Source organism: Ochotona princeps, chromosome 10, assembly GCF_030435755.1.
Source record: "Ochotona princeps isolate mOchPri1 chromosome 10, mOchPri1.hap1, whole genome shotgun sequence".
Lineage (NCBI taxonomy): Eukaryota > Metazoa > Chordata > Mammalia > Lagomorpha > Ochotonidae > Ochotona > Ochotona princeps.
The window spans coordinates 52,788,218-52,805,521 of NC_080841.1; the positions used below are offsets into that span (position 1 = coordinate 52,788,218).

The following is a 17,304-nucleotide window of genomic DNA, read 5'->3' on the forward strand; positions in this document are numbered from 1 at the left end:
GAAGTGGAGCTGCCGGGATTAGAACCAACGCCCATATGGGATCCTGGTGTGTGTGAGGTGAGGACTTTAACCACTATGGTATCGTGCCAGGCCCACTATCTATATTTCTATATTAGGATTAATCTCTTTAAATTTTTGTATTACTTTTTGAAAGATTTTATTTTTATTTTATGTATTTTTATATACAGAGAGGAGGAAAGACAGAGAGGAAGATCTTCTGTTCCAAAGTGGCTTCGATAGCCAGAGTTGTGCTGATCCGAAGCCAGGAACCTAGAGCCCCTTCCGGGTGTCCCATGTGGGTGCAGGGCCCCAAAGCTCTGGGCTGTCCTTGACTGCCTTCCCAGGCCACAAGTAGGGAGCTGGATGGGAAGCAGGACTGCTGGGATTAGAACTGGAGCCCACATGGAATCCCGGCACGTGCAAGGTGAGGACGTTCGCCACTAGGCTACTGCGCCAGGCCCAGTTTTGGTATTACTTTTTATGGGATGGGCATTTGGCATACTGGTTAAGATGACACTTGAGACACCAGTTTCCATCGTTAACTGCCTGGGTTTTAGTCCCAGCTCCACTCTGAAGCATACCCTGGTAGGCAGTGGAGCTGGCTGAAGTGATTCTGTCTTTGCCATCTGTGTAGGAGATCTGGAATGAGTCTGGCATTTGGAAAATGAACCTATGAATGGAACATTTCCCTTTTCCTTAAGCAAAAAGCGAGAGCACATGTGAGAGAGAGAGATTGAGCAACAGTGTTTTTCAAGGAGAGTGAGAACTTTTTTTTCTCTGGTTCAACCAGTCAGTGCTGAGCCAAGAACTTAATTCAGGTCTCCCATGTGCGTGGCAGGCACCTAATCACATCCTGCTTCTTAGAGTCCTCATTAGCAAGAAGGGGGAATAGGAGCTGGAGTTGCAATTGAACCCAGACACTTGTTGCAGACTAGTGCCTCGTTACAGCTCCGTTAGCTGACTGCCCTGTATTCCTTCTGTCATCAGACAACACACACACACACACACACACACACACGCACCATTCATTGCTGGAAATGATTCAGACCTTTTGTCTCAGTCTATCTAAATATTACTCATGTGTCAAGAGCACATTGACAACAATGCTGTCCTTATATAAGCAAGACTATTAAAGACTTGGCAAGTAAAGACTTCACAGAAAAATCCACAATATTTTGGGAATTGAAGCACCTCGAATAACCTCTGTGAGCATTCATTTTTTAGATTTCAGTCGTAGTCCTTCATTTCTGTTTCTTCCTCAGCTTCCCTTTTACGGAGATCTGAAAAGACGCAGCAGTGGCTATTAACTCCGAACACCTGTGTGAGAAAGGACTCTAACAATTGTATTTTGAAGGGAAGATTATAAAAGTGATGGCAATTTTGAGAGAAAATAACAGAAAGGCAATGACCCAGTTTAGAACTGTTAATTTAAACTTGGGCTTCTCATGAAAATTTTGCAGAATGAAACCAAAAATGCACCAAACACTTGTTAGTGTGCTATGGACATCAGGTGCCATAGTTCTTGAGTGATTTCCCTTAGCGGGCCAGATTCCTGAATTATGCCACTGGTTGCTGTGGATGTGGAGTGGGGGTGTGGTGTTGGATGATATGGGTGAACCTGTCCTGACTAGAAAAACTTAGGGAGAAATTGGGAATTTTCTTTCTTTGAGTGAACACACACACACACACACAAACACACGCCTCTTGACATTGAGGGTTGAGAGTTGAGTCTTTGTGTCTGCCCCGGCAAATCACAAGAGCGCTGTGTTAGCTACCCAAGAAATGATGATTCTGGAGGTCGTGAGGAGAGAATCTGGGCAGCGGGTAGTGAACAGGTAAGAGTAGGGAGAGGCACTGGTCTTTTCCAGATCTGTTGGCAGCCCAGGGCCCGATGTTTCTGGGTGCCTTAGCAAGCACGCCAGGCAGGTGTTGTGTATTAGGACGAGGAAGACGCCCGATTTTGCGATCCCAAAGAGAAGCCTTGGGGAAAGTGGAGCCAGCGGCGAGGCGGTGGCGCAGTTCCCAACCTGCGCCCTGCCGCAGCCCCCGCCGGCTGGCCCGGTCATCCTGCCTCCCGGCCAACTCCGGTCCTCCCGTATCCCTGCATTCCACGCTGCGGCAGCCGTAGCATCGCGGGCCCCGGCGGCTTCCATCGCTCCCATCAGGCTAGGGAAGCCGTCGGCGGCCCCCGGCTCGCGCCCCTCGGGGGGCCTCAGCCCGAAGCGGCCGCTCGACTCCGCCCGGCTCCCGACCGCCGGCCACAGCCGCTCCGCCGGGGGCGGGGAAGGGAGGGGAGGGGACGGTGTGTGTGAGAGGCTGTGTGTGTGTGAGTGTGCGCGCGCGCGTGAAGGGGGCGGGCGGGGCCGCCATATTGGATCCGGACTCGTCCGCGAGCCTCCGTCTGCGTGCGGCGGTGACCGGGGGGGCCTCGCGGAGCCCAGAGCGCGGGCGCGAGAGGAGAGGAAAGGCGGGGGAGGCTGAGAGGGAGAGGAAGGGAGTGGTTGCGAGCCGGGCTGCGGCAGCCTCTGGTCACCTCACCGGCGGCAGCAACCCGTCCTCCCGTGCCCGTGCCGCCTCCCTCTCTCCCAGGAAAGATGCCCTTAACCCAGGGGTGTGAAGAAGGGGGAGAAGTCGCTGCTGGAACCGCCCGTGCCGCCGCCGCCGTCCGTGTCCTTTGAATCCAGAAGAGCACCCCCGCCCCACCCCCCGCCAGGGGCGACGCGAGCCTTGGTGCGGGTGTGAGGGAGACCGGGCTCTGCGCCCGGCGCGGCCCACGAGCGACCACCGCCATGGAACGGGCTGGGCCGACCGAGTAGCCGCCGCTCCCCGAGCCCGGGTGCCAGAGGCGCCCGCAGCCCGCCTTTCCCACCTCCGGCCGCGCCGCGGGGTCAGGCCGCTGGGAGAAGCCGGGAGAAAAATGAGGAGTTTTCACTGGAATCTGTCGGAAATAGGACTAACTGCAAAGCCTTAAAAGAGAAAAAAAGGATTAACGAAACCCGCCTCCAGGCTGGACTTGGCGTGTTCGGAGGCGAGGGGTTGCCTTTGGGACCTCGCCCCCCTTCCTTTCCCGCTGGAGAAGTCGCCGCGGATGCATTATCCAAGTGGTGGTTGAGCGCATTTGCAGCAGAATTTTTGTTTTTTTCTTCCCCCTACTATACATTCTGCTTTTCTCCCATCTCCTGTTTCTCACCCCCCCCCCCTTTTTTCCCTGGGAAGTGAATTGCTGATGCAAATGGGACTTTATTCATTAATGATGCAACCGGATTCGTTTCAGGATTATGTTGCACGAGTTGAATTTTGAATGAAGGAGGAGAGTTTTTTTTTTAGGAAGTGTTGATTCTTTATTCAATCTTTTAATTATTTTATTTAAATAGACGATTTATCTGTATTCTTTTAAGATGTATTAAATATTTTATGGCAGCCCTCCAAATAGATGTATATGGGTGAAATTGAAGACGCTTCAGTTAAGTGAGGTTCCGGTGTGTTGGATGTTTAATTCAACACCGGCATTGCCTGACAGTTGTTTGAATAACAAGTGGTTTGTTGTTTTTTAAAAACCACACCTCTTCAAATTTAGGCACAAATAGCAACAGTCAAAAGGCAGCCTACGATTTGGAAGGCAGACCTGCAGAAATTGAAGCCAACATGTCTGGCGAAGTGCGTTTGAGGCAGTTGGAGCAGTTTATTTTGGATGGGCCGGCTCAGACCAATGGGCAGTGCTTCAGCGTGGAGACCTTGCTGGATATACTCATCTGCCTGTATGATGAATGCAATAATTCTCCACTGAGAAGAGAGAAGAACATTCTTGAATACTTAGAATGGGGTAAGTGTGGTTACGAAAAAGAAATCTCAACCGCTAACTGGTCGTTGTGATTTAATTGTTATGGAGTTATGAGTAAAGTGTAATGAAAGAAGTGGTATGTCTTGACAATGGAAAATTGGAAAATGCTCCCCCCGCCCAAAATTTTGGTGAATGTTCGCAGAGTTAAACCCATGCAGCTTAGTTGTTGCTTTAATATGGAACTTACAAGGAAGAGCTTGGATTTTTAGGTCGGTTAAGAGGTTTTAAAATAAATTCTGTGATGGGCTAAGGTGGACTTTTCCTCCCTGTTGCCTAATGCACGGCGGTGTGGCAGCCAGCCGTTCAGTGGGAAGGTAGTTGATGGGAAGCAGCATTCCTTCCCAGACTTGGGAATTAATAGGAGATTCGGGAATACATGTGTTCACCTGAGCTGAAAAGGAATGTGGGTTTTAGTTCATCTCTCACAGTGAGTGTAAAGGAAGCCGGTAGACCTGAACTTTTCCAGAGGTTATGTTTATAAGACAAAGTGACATCAGCATTTAAAAATGTTTGTGACAGTGGTTAGTGGAGAAGATTTTGCGGCAGCTTCTAGATTTTTCAGTTTAGATTTCACTTTGAATAGAACATTACTCTCAGCTGGTGAGAGTTTGGACTTCGTTCTGGGGAACGTTGTGATTGAGAAAACCTGCTGTAGTGGCTAGGTGAGGGGTGCGAGCAAATGCGGCATGTGACCTTCAAGCTGGAAGGCTTGGTGGAGTTCACGCTCCCGAGGTTGTCAGGGCCGGCGGGCGCACTCTGACGGCCAGCAGCGGCCGGAGGCTGAAGTGCACACCGGCTGCCACCGGAGCCTTCATAGGGTTTTGACCAAATGGTCTTTTGTGCCTTTGCAGTGCTAATCATTTTAGTTGGTTGCAAAGTTTTTACCCTGAGATATCTGTATTCGCGAGTAAAGCTTTATTTTCATAATGTAAAAGTGAAGTGCGGGTTGTCTTCTTTTTTTTTGATTTAGAATTTAGTGGAACTTCAGCCTGCCGGGTTAAGTATTGGCTTAAGAATGCCAACGCGTAATAACTTTAGTCACCTGGTCAGTATCAGAAGATTTCTTGCAACATGCCGTCATGGGGTTTTAAAATGTGAATAGGATGGTTTTCAAAAACAGACGACCTGACTCATCTTGGGAATGTATAAAATGTAAACCATCTTCCAAGTTATGATTCTGACTTTGTTGGTAGTTTGTAGGCACATAAATGCCTTATTTTTACGTGAGGGGTAAAGCATTTTGTAAAGCATGTGCAGTTTTACATTCTATGTTTCATAAATTAAAAAAAATACTGTAGTGTTTTGTTTTGGAAACTTAAAGGTTTTGGTACTTTTTAGAGTTGACGTTAGAGTTCATCAATTATGGTCTGTAGTGAATCTTCAGTGATTATGATTGTCATTTATTAGCCTTCTCTCATCTGCAAACGATGTACTGGTACTATTTGTACCAGCAGCAAATACAACTTTAAATGATTTGTTATAGAAGAGAAGATAATTTTCTGTTGTCTTGTACTTGTTAGAATTCACACTGTAATTTTGTGCTATATTTTGCCGTATTAGAGGAATACTTTATATTTTCATTATTTTTTTCTTAGATGTTTCTTCTGTATGTGTAAAAATGCTTTGTTTATATGTTTGTGTATTTTAGCCAAATTAGCCAAAAATCAAGTATATAGACATACACATTTTCATTGATATTTTAAAAGTAATTTCAAACCAGAACCCTTCTCATTTTGTCTTTACAAAAGTTTGCTGTATGACATAATCAAAATATACACTCTCTTAAGTAAATGATTGATTTGCAGTAATAGGAAACAAAATAGAATTCTGAAGGAATTGTACATTTTGGGACAGGGCGGGGCTGTTGTGTCTTAGCATTTTTAAGTTGGTGTATGAGGTTTAGAAAGCAGGGATTATAATTCACCGAAGTTTCTTTAAAGAGTTAAAGGAAAAGTTAAAAGTGGGAAAATTGTCAAGATTTGTAACATGAGTAGTAGTATTTACTATCTAAGTTATTTGAGCATTTAAGTACTGAAATAGATCAGCTGTTATTTGTGTGTGTACCGATGGCTATATTTTGGGGGGAAATGCCCTGTTTGTACTCATTGCCAAACATCTAAAACACAATCTAGAGTAGGGAAGTATCCAAATTGTGAGTTGACCTCAGCTAAATTTTTTAAACTTTTTTTTTTTTGTGGTTTCTGATGCAACTTTATAAATCATTTTTGGTTTGACTTTTAAAATAAAAAATTGGTCTTGTACTTAAATCTTTTAAATACCCAGATTTGCAGCTGAAAGCACTATATTATATACTATGTATTTGTGTTTGGCAGTTCTGTTAATGAAAGTATCATTTAGAGAGTCTCTATTTTTATGCTGGCAAAGTGTTAATTTTATTTTTTTATTAAAGATTTTTGTTGAATGATGACAGGGCGGGAGGGAGGGAGCGGGAAGGAGAGGAAGAGGGAGGGAGGGAGAGAGAGAAAGGGGGAAGGAGAGAGAGAAAACACTTGAGAGAATGAGAATGTTTGTCTTCCATCTGCTGGCTCACTCCGAAACGGCTTTACAGACTGCTCTGAGCCAGGCCAAGCCAGAAGACTGGAACCCCTTCTTGGTTTCCCACCTGGGTGACTGGGCTCCATGCACTTCAGCCATCTTGTCTGCTGCTTTCCCAGGTGCATTAGCAGGGAAAAGGATTGGAAGCCGAGTAGGTGGTACTGAGACAGTAGCCTAAATGTGGGACTCCAGCCTTGTGTCAGTTTAACCTGCGCCACGATTCTGGCCCTGATAGCTTACTTTTTAAAGCCAAGATTGAGCATTGCTTCATTTCCATCAACATCATTTTACTCCTAGTTTTTGTTAGGTCCATTCCACATTTTAATTGGTTCAGTTAATGCTTTGTTTTTAATATCACCAAGACAATAAGAAACTGATAATTTGGAACCAGACCTGGTTTTGGTATTGGTGACTTAGAGAGGTGAAGAAGGCACTTAAGCCAGTGAGCAATAGAGCAAGTGATGAAAATGGTTTAAAATCACATATTAATTTTGAACTTGATAATATATTTTATTTTCCCATAATGTAACTTGAGAATAAGTTATGATAGAGTTGTAGAAGTGAAGTTAATTTTTACATCTGGCTAGTATGGATTATTAAGTACATTATCCATTGAATTGGCTCTCGTTTGAAATTAGATTTTTGGGGGGGGGCATCTAACAATTTACTTTAGAAGCGGATGTGAGATGACAGCCTCCATATTTCTATCATACTCATTAGTATCTGTGAATAATGATACTTTCTGAACCTTTGACTTTGCAACATTTCATTAAAATAAGCAATTTTATAGTCTCTTCAATTTGTGTATATATATGTATAGAGAATGGTTGCTAGAATGTATTGGCATGTAGTATGATTTAAACATTCTTTTGATTCTGAATTGGTATTGTTTTCTGTGTGGATTGGTTAATTCAGCAGATACTTGGTTCAGAAGGATTGAATATTTTCTGGAATGTTTCATTTTTTGCATCTATTCTTCATTGTTAGCTTTTCTTAACTAGAATCTGTTAATCATGCCAAATTATTCCCACCCAGCTCCCTGGTTGTGGCCTGGGAAAGCAGTCGAGGATGGCCCAAAGTCTTGGGACCCTGCGCCCACATGGGAGACCCGGAAGAAGCTGTTGGCTCCTGGGTTTGGATTGGCTCAGCACTGGCCGTTGTGGCCACTTGGGGAGTGAACCAATGGATAGAGGATCTTTCTCTCTATATCTTCTCTCTCTGTATATCTGCCTTTCCAATTAAAAATTAAATAAATAAAATGAAATAGAAAATATTTGTTTGAAGGCAGAGAGATCATCCAACTGGTGGTTCACTCTCCAAATGGCCATAGCCATCAGGGCTGGGGGAGGGTGGATCAAGAGTCAGGAGCTTCCTCCAGATCTGTCAAGTGCATGCTCGGGACCGTCGGGCCCCAGGGACATAGGTGATCTTTACTGCTTTCTCACTCGGCTCTGCTCTGCCAGACCGAAGCCAGGTGCTTCTTTCTGGTCTTCTACATGGGTGCAGGGACTCAAGACTTTGGGGCAGGGTTTAAACCCACTATGCTACACTGCTGACCCCTAGGATTTTCTTTTTGATGATGAATTATGATTGTATTTTAAAGCTCATTTCCCATTAGTTTTTATAAAATTTGTATTCAGCTTAGCCTTATGGTTAAGAAAGAGCTAAAATGTCTTTTTTTTCTTTTGGCAAAGTATAATTGAAATTTATCAGTGTACTGTTACTCCAAGGATATAAATAATTTTATTTTGCCATTAACATGTTTTTGGTAGCACTTTATTAAATTGACTTTAGAGATTTTTTCTTCTGTGAGACCATGCAAATAATCTTTTTCTTTTAGAATAAAATACTGTATGTTGAAACATTTTGTTAGCCGAACTATTTTTTGGTAAATATTAATGTCCATTTTTCTACCAATAGTAAATCTAATGAAGTGTACAGTTATATTTTATTATTATGTTAACATCTCCAATCTGCAAAGCAGCGTTAGAGTTCCAGACCTCAACTCAGAAGATTAAAATCCTCATGAGAAAATTATTAATGTGTGTATAGTTAGGACTTTATGTGGTCCACAGATTATATAACATCTATGGATGCATGCGGTGGTTTGAAGTACATAATGAATAAAACAGTGTATCTTAGTGTTTCTAAAACTTACAAGACGTAAATGAATACTATGAGTTTTAAGGGCTGAGTAGATATGTAACACTGGGGAATAGTATTGCTTTGAGTATTGAAGGCATATTTTTATAGAAAAAAGTCTGAAATTTTTTTGTGGGACACACCTCTTTAACTTTGTTTCCTTTTGACTATTTCATAAAGAGTTTGGTGTATACTAGGAAATTATTGGTACCAATATCAGAGCTTTTAAGTTGGTTAAATAATTGAAAGTGGTTCCTACATAATTATTATTGCAGTGTTTTCACAGTTTACATCAACTGCAAAGGTGAAGATTTGAGTATCTTGTATCTTTTTCCTATGCATTTAAAAAAATATTTGAGAAGCAGATTAAGTTCCCATTTGTTGGTATAGGTGGGTAGGTAGTGAGGAAGTTCCCAGATATTCCCAGAGAGTGAACAGGAACTAGTAGCTAGGAGACAAGAACTCATTCCAGGTCTCTAATATGGATGGTGGAAATCCAACTACTTGAGCCATCACAGTGCCTTCTGTGGCCTTCATTGACATGGAAATGGCGCCAGGAGCTGGAGCAGTATTTCATTTAGATACTCTGATGAGGAATCTCAGGATCTTAATTAAGTGTCTCAAACCCCTTTTTCACATTTAACTTCTGTTTTTAAAGTACTTCTGCTTGTATCACCTAGCACTCCTTCTTGCAATATTTGTTAAGTTACCCTGGAATTTGGCATTGGGTTATATGTATTTAAAAGAAAAGTAAGTCTATAGATATATTTGAGGAGTTTAAATAGTTCCCAGGTTACAAAGATGTTCCTGCTGTCTTGGTGATCTAAACATTTTTTAAAAGATTTATTTATTTTTGTTGGAAACCAGAATTACTGAGAGAAGGAAAGACAAAGAGCTTCTGTCTGCTGGTTCACTCCCAAGTGGCTGCAATGGCTAGATCTGAACAATCTGAAGCCAGGAGCCAGGAACTTCTTCTGGGTTTCCCACGCAGGTGCAGGGTCCCAAGGTTTTGGACCATCCTCTACTGTTTTTCCAGGCCACAAGTAGGGATTTGGAAGGGAAGTGGAAGAGCCAGGACTTGAGCTGGTGTCCAAATTGAATCCCAGTGTATGCAAGGTGAAGACTTTAGCCACTAGGTTACTGTGCTGTGCTGGATTTAAAACATTAAAAAAATCATTTTGATTTGTTAGAAAGTCGGAGAAACAGAGATCTTCCATCTATTAGTTTACTCTCCAAATATCTGCAATATTCAGAGCTAGGTCAGGTCAAAGCCAGCAGCCCAGAGCCTAATCTGGGTCACTCATGTGGGCAGCAGGGACTCCGGGACTTGAGCAAAGCTCGATTTGAAAACTAAGATATTGAGACTTAAGCCCAGGCAACATATATGTCTTAAACTCTTTGCTACATGCCACCCAGTGCTTTTGTTTTCAATAAAACTTGATTGTTCTCTAATCCAGTTATTTCTCCAATAGTTGTTATAGAGAGGATCAAAGTTGTGAAACAAAAAAACTGATTAGATTTTATGAAATATATAACAGTTTAATTGTCCTTACGTATGTGTTCATTCAGATAGTATTAAAAATAGTCAAGTGTCCACGTACATGTGTTTTGCCCAGAGATGTAAAAAATATTTTTGGGGCCCAGAGTGATAACCTAGTGGCTGAATCTTCGCCTTGTATCTGCCAGGATCTCATATGGGCTCCGCTTCCCGCCCAGCTCCCTGCTTGTGGCCTGGGAAAGCAGTGGAGGACTTCACGAAGCCCTGGGACCCTGTACCCACATGGGGGCCTGGAGAACGCTCCTGGCTCCTGGCTTTGGATGGTCTCAGCTCCAACCATTGCGGCCACTTGGAGAGTGAACCAAAGGACAGAGAATCTTTCTCTGTCTCCTTCTCTCGGTATAATCTGCCTTTCTAATAAAAATATAAAATATTTAAAAAAATACTTGTGGAAGTAATCATTTAGTCTTGTACTGTTTACCATGTCAGAGTGTTTGGATTTGATTCCTGGTGAGGGTTCCTAACTTCAGCTTACTGCCCATGTGGCCCCTGGGAACAGTGGTGATGGCTCAGGTAACTAGGTTCCTGCCACCTATGTGAGAGACCTGGATTGTGTTCTGGCCTCTTGTGTTGGGTGCTGTTGTCTGCTGTGTGTGTTTGAGGAATAAACCAGTGGTTGGGAAAACTCTTTCTTTTTGCCTTTTCTGCCTCTTAAATGCAAAAATATCACTGCCAGCTCCAAATACAAAGCAAAAAAAAAACAATCTAAAACTAAGTATCATTTAAAAAATGATGAAATACTTGCTTAAAAAGATTAGGAAAAGCTCCCATTAGAAGGCAGTGAATACAACGACATTTTGAGATTGTATTGCTAACTATTTAGGGTCTTGCCCTAAAAATCATAATTTAAGAACATTTAAAAGCAGAGTAAAAGCTCAAGGTCATGGTAAAACTGACATGTTGACATTATATCCAAGCTTTTCTATTTTATGTGCTTAAAAATATTTTCCTAAATTTATAATTAAAACCACCCTATTTGAAGGCTAATGTAATTTCTATTTCTGCTTTTAACTGCATGCCTTTGCAGTGTCACCTGTTTAAGATGGATGCAGGCTAAGTGGAGTCCCTCGTTGTGTTACATTACTTCAGGTTGTGGTTAAATGTGAACACACTTGTTTCTTTTGTCCGTGAGCCTGTGATCATCTCAGTTACATGCAGGAGCTCATGGATTATCCAGGTTTTATTCTACTACTTTGTGTATTTGGCTCAGTTGATTTGTCTGTATTCAGTGGGTATCAATGGATTATATTCTGGATCTTACTGATTTTATTACTCATGCTTCTGTTTTTCTATTAAGTAGTACAGAATTTGTAGTTTCACTTACTGCCTGTGCTTGTAACTTGGAAATGTTCAGGACCTTTGTTTAGAAGTAGAAATGAAGAAGAGATCATACAACAGGATGGATCTTCGCATCCTGTCAATATTCTACTTATTGTACTTATATGGCTACTGACAGTTGTGGTTGGTTGGTGAGTGGATAACGTTCAATATGGCATGTAGAATTTTTATATGGCTCTTGTCTGCTTCCATGATTTTTCTTTTCATTAAAAAATTTAAAAATTCAAGTTATCTCAAATTTGGAAAAAAGTACAGTACTGTGAGCACAATACAGATTATGCTTCTAAATTCTTTCAGAATATGTTGCCTACATTTTTATTTGTGTGCATAATACAACTACTAAGCTCAAGAAGTTAGCATTAATGCATTGCTGTCTTAATTAGACATTTTTGTTTTTAAGATTTATTTTGTTTGAAAGGCAAATTCATGGAGAGATGGAGAGAGGGAGACCTTCCATCAGCTGGTTCACTCCCCAAATGGCTGCAGTGGCTGGAACTGAGCCTGCCTGAGGTTAGGAGCTTTTTCTGGGTCTCCCATTGGATGTAGGGGCTTAAAGCTTGGTGCCGTGCTCTGCTGCTTTCCCATACCATAAGCAGGGAGCTGGATTGGAAGTGGAGCAGTATGAACACGAACTGGTACCCATATGGGATGCCAGCGCTGCAATTAGAGGCTTAGTCTACTGTGCCATGGTGCCAGTCCCCCAAATGCTAACTACTATACCAAACAGCTGCCTCTCCATGTTAAACTTTCTTACATTAAGCATATATTTGGCTTTATTGGCATCATGTCCCACATAAACTTTAGAATCTGGTGAGGATGTATTGAATATACAAATATAATTTTCTATTCTAGTTACCTATACTAATTTGTCTTCTAATTATTTTAGGAATTTCTTAATTAGAACATTCAAGGAGGATAAAAGCAACAAAAAAGATAATATAGCAATGGAATTTTGGAGGCTGAAGAATAGATAGATGAGTAATGAAGATTTAGTACTTCAGAAAGTCACATCCAAAGTTAGCAATGATGAAAGCCAAGTTTCTGTCTATATTTACTAGGCGGGAGTCTTTAAAAGTCATATTGGTAAGTTTAGGAATCTCTAAGTCAGAAAGGGTGGTGCTAAACATAATATGGAGCACTGATGTCTTAGAAGTGGGAATTCTAGAACTTTTCTTATCCTTGATGCCTCTGAGCTACCTTATCCTCCTGCTTTTCAAAGATTGTGTCAGTAAAACAGGGTGTTCTGGATTGAGGGCAGCAGCCGTAGTTTATTAAGGTGGCATTTGATGCTGAAAATAAGTGTTTATTTACCACTGCTTGGCTCTCAAGTTGCTAGCAAGTAGATCTTTACAACAAAGCTAGGAGACTTGAAGAGTATTCTGGAGAATCTGACTCCCTCAAGAAGAAAGCCCTGTAGGAATAGATAGTAGGAATTCCTCAGTAAAGAACTCAGGGAGTAACAGTATGGTCAAGTTTTTTATTGGTGGTCTTCATTTAAACATTCAGAGGTTCAGGTCATCTTTTCATTTTCTCGTTATTATATAGACCAATAATTACTAGACATCCTCTAATGTATAAGATACAGATTCATCTCCACCCCCACATAAAAAGAAAAACCAAATGGAAACAAGGCAATTTACATGAAACAAATCTTCAGAAAAAATGTAACTTCAGCAACTAATACATCCCTAGAGACAGGTGTTTGGGACGTCTGCAAGCCTTATGAGTGCTCGATTTGAGTTCTAGTTCCTCCATGTTTGACCAAGCTTCCTACTAAGGCACACACTATGAGATGAGCAACTGATGGCTCAGGTACTTTGAGAGAAGACTGGGATTGAGTTCCTGGCTCTTGGCTTCCGCCTCATAGCCTTCATTTTGCGGGCACTGGGGGAGTGAACCAGTCCATTGAAGATCCCTAGCTTGATCTCTGTTTCCAATAAAAATGAAAATAAATGAAAAAGAAACACATAAATCCACCATTAATATTCTCCGAAATAATAGGATATATACTACAATTGTGAAATAAAATCAGAATCTTGTAAAAAGGAGCAAAAGAGACTAAACAAACTTTTTGAAATTAAAAATATAGCTGAAGTGAGAAAACTCAGTACGAAAATTAGAATTTGGAAAAGTTTTTCAGGAAATGAAGCAAAAAGCTGAGGGATAGTAAAGATAAGAAAATCGGAACTAATATGGGAGGTCTGAAACATAGTTCTTCAATTTTTTTCTGCCATCATCTTCATTTTTAATAATTTATTATTTAACTTGAAAGTGACAGACACAGAGTTCCTGTCTATTGATTAACTGCCCAGATATCACAGTAGCTGCAGCTGAGTCAGGTTGAATCCTGGACCTTGAAACTCAGCCTAAGTCTCCCACATGGATAGCAGTGGCCCAAGTACTAGGATCATCATCTGCCTCCCGAGGTGCATTAGAAAACTGGAATCAGAAATGGGTCTGAACTCAGGCTTTCTGGTAAGGAATGGAAGAGTCCCAAACACCATCTTAACTGCTGTTCCAAATGCTCACCTCCTTCAAAAGAGCAAATCTGTGTGAGATCTTAAGTGAAATAATTAATGGAATGATTCAATGAAATAATTACTCTAAAACTTAAGGGTATGAGTTTCTAGATAGGGACAAATATCTAGTACAATGGATAAAATTTACTTCACTACCAAGATTTACAACTAATACATTGCAGAATTCCTAGAGCTCTGGAAACAAAATACAGACCAAAAAAGTGTATAAAGGAAAAAATCCATAGGAATCAGAAAGGCTTTGTCCTTCTTAGCAGCAAAATCAGAAACCAAAAGACAGTGTTAATATTAGAAGAAAAGTAATTCATAAGTGATTTCAGAAATTCTATGGGATAAGGACATTTTCAGACATATAGTTCTGGAGATTTATTTTCTGCAACCTAGCACAACTTCCTGGTTTATCTTAGATTGAGGATTCTTGAGATATGTGACTTACGCTAAAATCAGAAAAATCTTCAACAGAACCATGAGCCAACACTTCCTTAGCTTCAGCTAGACAGAAGAGTAAATTATGATAAGGAAATACGGACTATAAATATAGATATCCAATACGGAGAGAGAAGAGTAGACTTCATAAAGATGGTAGTGAAGGGAGTGTACAAAATGACAGCTTTGTAACCAAGTGTAGACGTTGGTGGTTGCAGATGCCCAGACTATTAGAAGGCACTGGGAGAGCAACTTCAGAATCTGGTGTGAATGAGCATCTTGGGAAGTGAAGAAATCTGGGGAGACTTTAGCGTTACTTATAAAGTGAAGATGGGGCAAGTGTTTGGCATAGTAAAGAAGCCACTTGTCCGGGTCACATCCATACTGGGGAACCTGGATTCCCGTGCTAGCACTGCTGACAATTCTGATTCCTGGGAAACAGCCGATGATGGCTCAAGTACTTACTTGGTGCCTGTCACCCACCTGTGAGACTCGGGGACTTTCAGGTTCCTGGCTTTGGCCTAGGGCGGCCTGGCTATTGTAGGTGTTTGTGAACTAAGGCTTTCTCTGTCTCACTGTTACTTTGTCAAGCAAAAGTTAATTTTTTTTCTGTATTTATTGTTTTATTTTGCCTAAAGGGCGAAAAATGTTCAAGATAATATAAGCCACAATATATTTACATCTTAAATTAATTATCATTATTTTAACTTCTAGATTTAATGCTTTTAAATGAGAGTTTTGAAATAGACAGTAATTAGAGTGCCTACCTATATAGCAATATATATGCTCATTTTAAATTATTACGTAAGAGGATAATATTTTTATGATACCCTAGTATTTTTTGTTTTTAGCTTTGTTCCTAAAGAGTACAATGTCAGCCATTTCATTTGAAAATACAGGAAACTGAAAGGAAATGATGTAATGTAACTGGTATTTGGAAAAGACAAAGGAATTTGTGCCCTCGTGGTAGTACTATTTCCTTTGGTGTTTCTCATTTACATGTCAAATCTCAAATATTAGATGATTACTTTTGTGATAGTATGCTAATTTTTAAACAAGTAATAGAATTGATGAAGCTTAAAAAACTGTAATATTAGCTTTCAGTAAGAATGTTCAGATAAAAGCTTTAATTTTAAAATTACTTTGAAGGACAGTCTTCAGTGTCTTTCTAAAGTTCTCTATATATGTCTCAAATTACATTTGAGCTTCAATATCTTGTTTTAAAAATCCAGAAAATTTTAGGAAGAAATAACAAGAAAATGTCTAGTTCAGTTTATTCTCCTTTCACCAGAGGGCTTTCACTTCATTTAACTGCTTAATTTGATTTGTTTTTATTCAATTTTGGTTGGTCCACTTCTGAAATTTACTTAACTCCTTAATGGAAGGATTTGTAGATCATTCCATCCTAGTTTGTTGAAGGTGGAGTTTTATAGATAACCAATATGTTGTACTCTGCTTAATTTTGGCTAATTTTCCTGTTCAGTGGTTAATTCTGTCATTTTTATACTTCAATGAAAAGGTGGTGTTTATAATTCTTGTTTCTTTAAAGTTCCCAGTTCTGTCTTTGAACACTGTAAGCAGCTGAGCTTTCTATGTTTGTGTATCTTACTCCTTGTGAGTTGATTGATAAGGTGTTTGGTTTTCAGCAGGACAAAACTTATAAGACTTCAGTTATTTTTTCCAGAAAGAAGTAAGTTTTTCCTGTAGAAGTTTGGATCCATATTGCCAGGTTATTACAACGGATATAACTCAGGGCCAGCCAGACAAAAGAGCTTCTCTGGCAAGCTCTTGGGGACAGGGGAGTGAGGAGCTTGCCTTGATCATCTCCGCCTCCCAGCATGTTGACATTTTCTCCAACCTGCAATCTGTGTCTCAGAGACAACTATCTATCGCAGCATAGTTTTCACTTAAAATAAAAAATCCTACAGTTTATATTTCATCCTTTAAATAATGACACTGTAAAGATTGCAGTACAACTGTTATAGACTTTACGACTTTATTTTAAAATTGCCGTTAGAATGAGCTTGAGATGAATTTTGTGAGTATCCGTACCTTGTTTCTTCAATTGATGGTTTTGTAAAAGAGATACAGATTTCTGGTGATATTAGTCCTTACTTCAGTGGCTGGAATAAAAAGAAGAAGTTTAAGTGACAGTACAATTTATTTTTTAAAAAGACTTACGTATTTACTTATTTTTTAAAAATAGTTTTTATTTTGATAATCTTACATAGTTGATTAGGATACAAAGGGTCAAGGGCTACAGGAAAGTGGGTAAGACCATTGTTTCCACACTAACATCATTTTTTCCCCCTGTATCTGGGGTCAGGGGAGAAACAAAGGTGTAAATAATATAAATGGCAAACTGATACTGTGTTCTTGATTGTAAATAACTGAAAAGCCAGGAAATTGGTTTAAAAAAATAAAGAAAAATTTATTAACAAATTATTACAAAGACAGGGTAAGTGGCTCAGTTTAGTAGTTTAAATGCCTGGGTTTCTTAAATTTCACTGCTTCTCTAGGGTAAAGTTGTTTTTTTTGGTGCTGTTTTGCTTTGAGGTTATAGATGGCACTGGAGCAACATGGTTTCTTGGTCAGGGAGGATGAAAACAATGTTTGCAGTAGCTGCAACTATCCTTGCATTTTCTCTGGCCACCTCCAAATAATGCCTTCTTTAATATGTGCTTTTGTTGAGGAAATCTGGGCCAGTGTGACTATTTGAGAGAAAAGGATGTATTATAGATAGCTGTTATTAAATTTTAATTTAAAAACTGCAGCTGATTCTAACAGTGATAACCTTGTCAGCTATGCCATCTTTTGTCAGTTTATCTCTCCTCTGGATGCCTATAAAATTAGTTTATGATATTAATTTGGCAAGCATTATGAATATTGGATTATTAATTATCATT

At 40.3% G+C, this 17,304-nt stretch overlaps 1 protein-coding gene across 7 annotated transcripts in view; it reads left to right on the top strand.

Annotated features, from left to right (window-relative positions):
* Window positions 1-2,410: 2,410 nt before the first annotated feature.
* The window catches only part of CDC42BPA (CDC42 binding protein kinase alpha), a 264,117-nt gene continuing 249,223 nt past the window's right edge, over window positions 2,411-17,304 (top strand). For 3 of the 7 annotated variants that reach the window (XM_058669445.1, XM_036495219.2, XM_058669446.1), the window contains exon 1: window positions 2,411-3,823. In XM_058669445.1, coding sequence (XP_058525428.1) covers window positions 3,646-3,823 — 178 coding nt within the window. In that variant the 5' untranslated portion in view covers window positions 2,411-3,645. The remainder of the gene's footprint in view (window positions 3,824-17,304) is intronic. The other 4 variants (XM_004578482.4, XM_004578484.4, XM_036495217.2 and 1 more) reach the window with 3 other exon arrangements.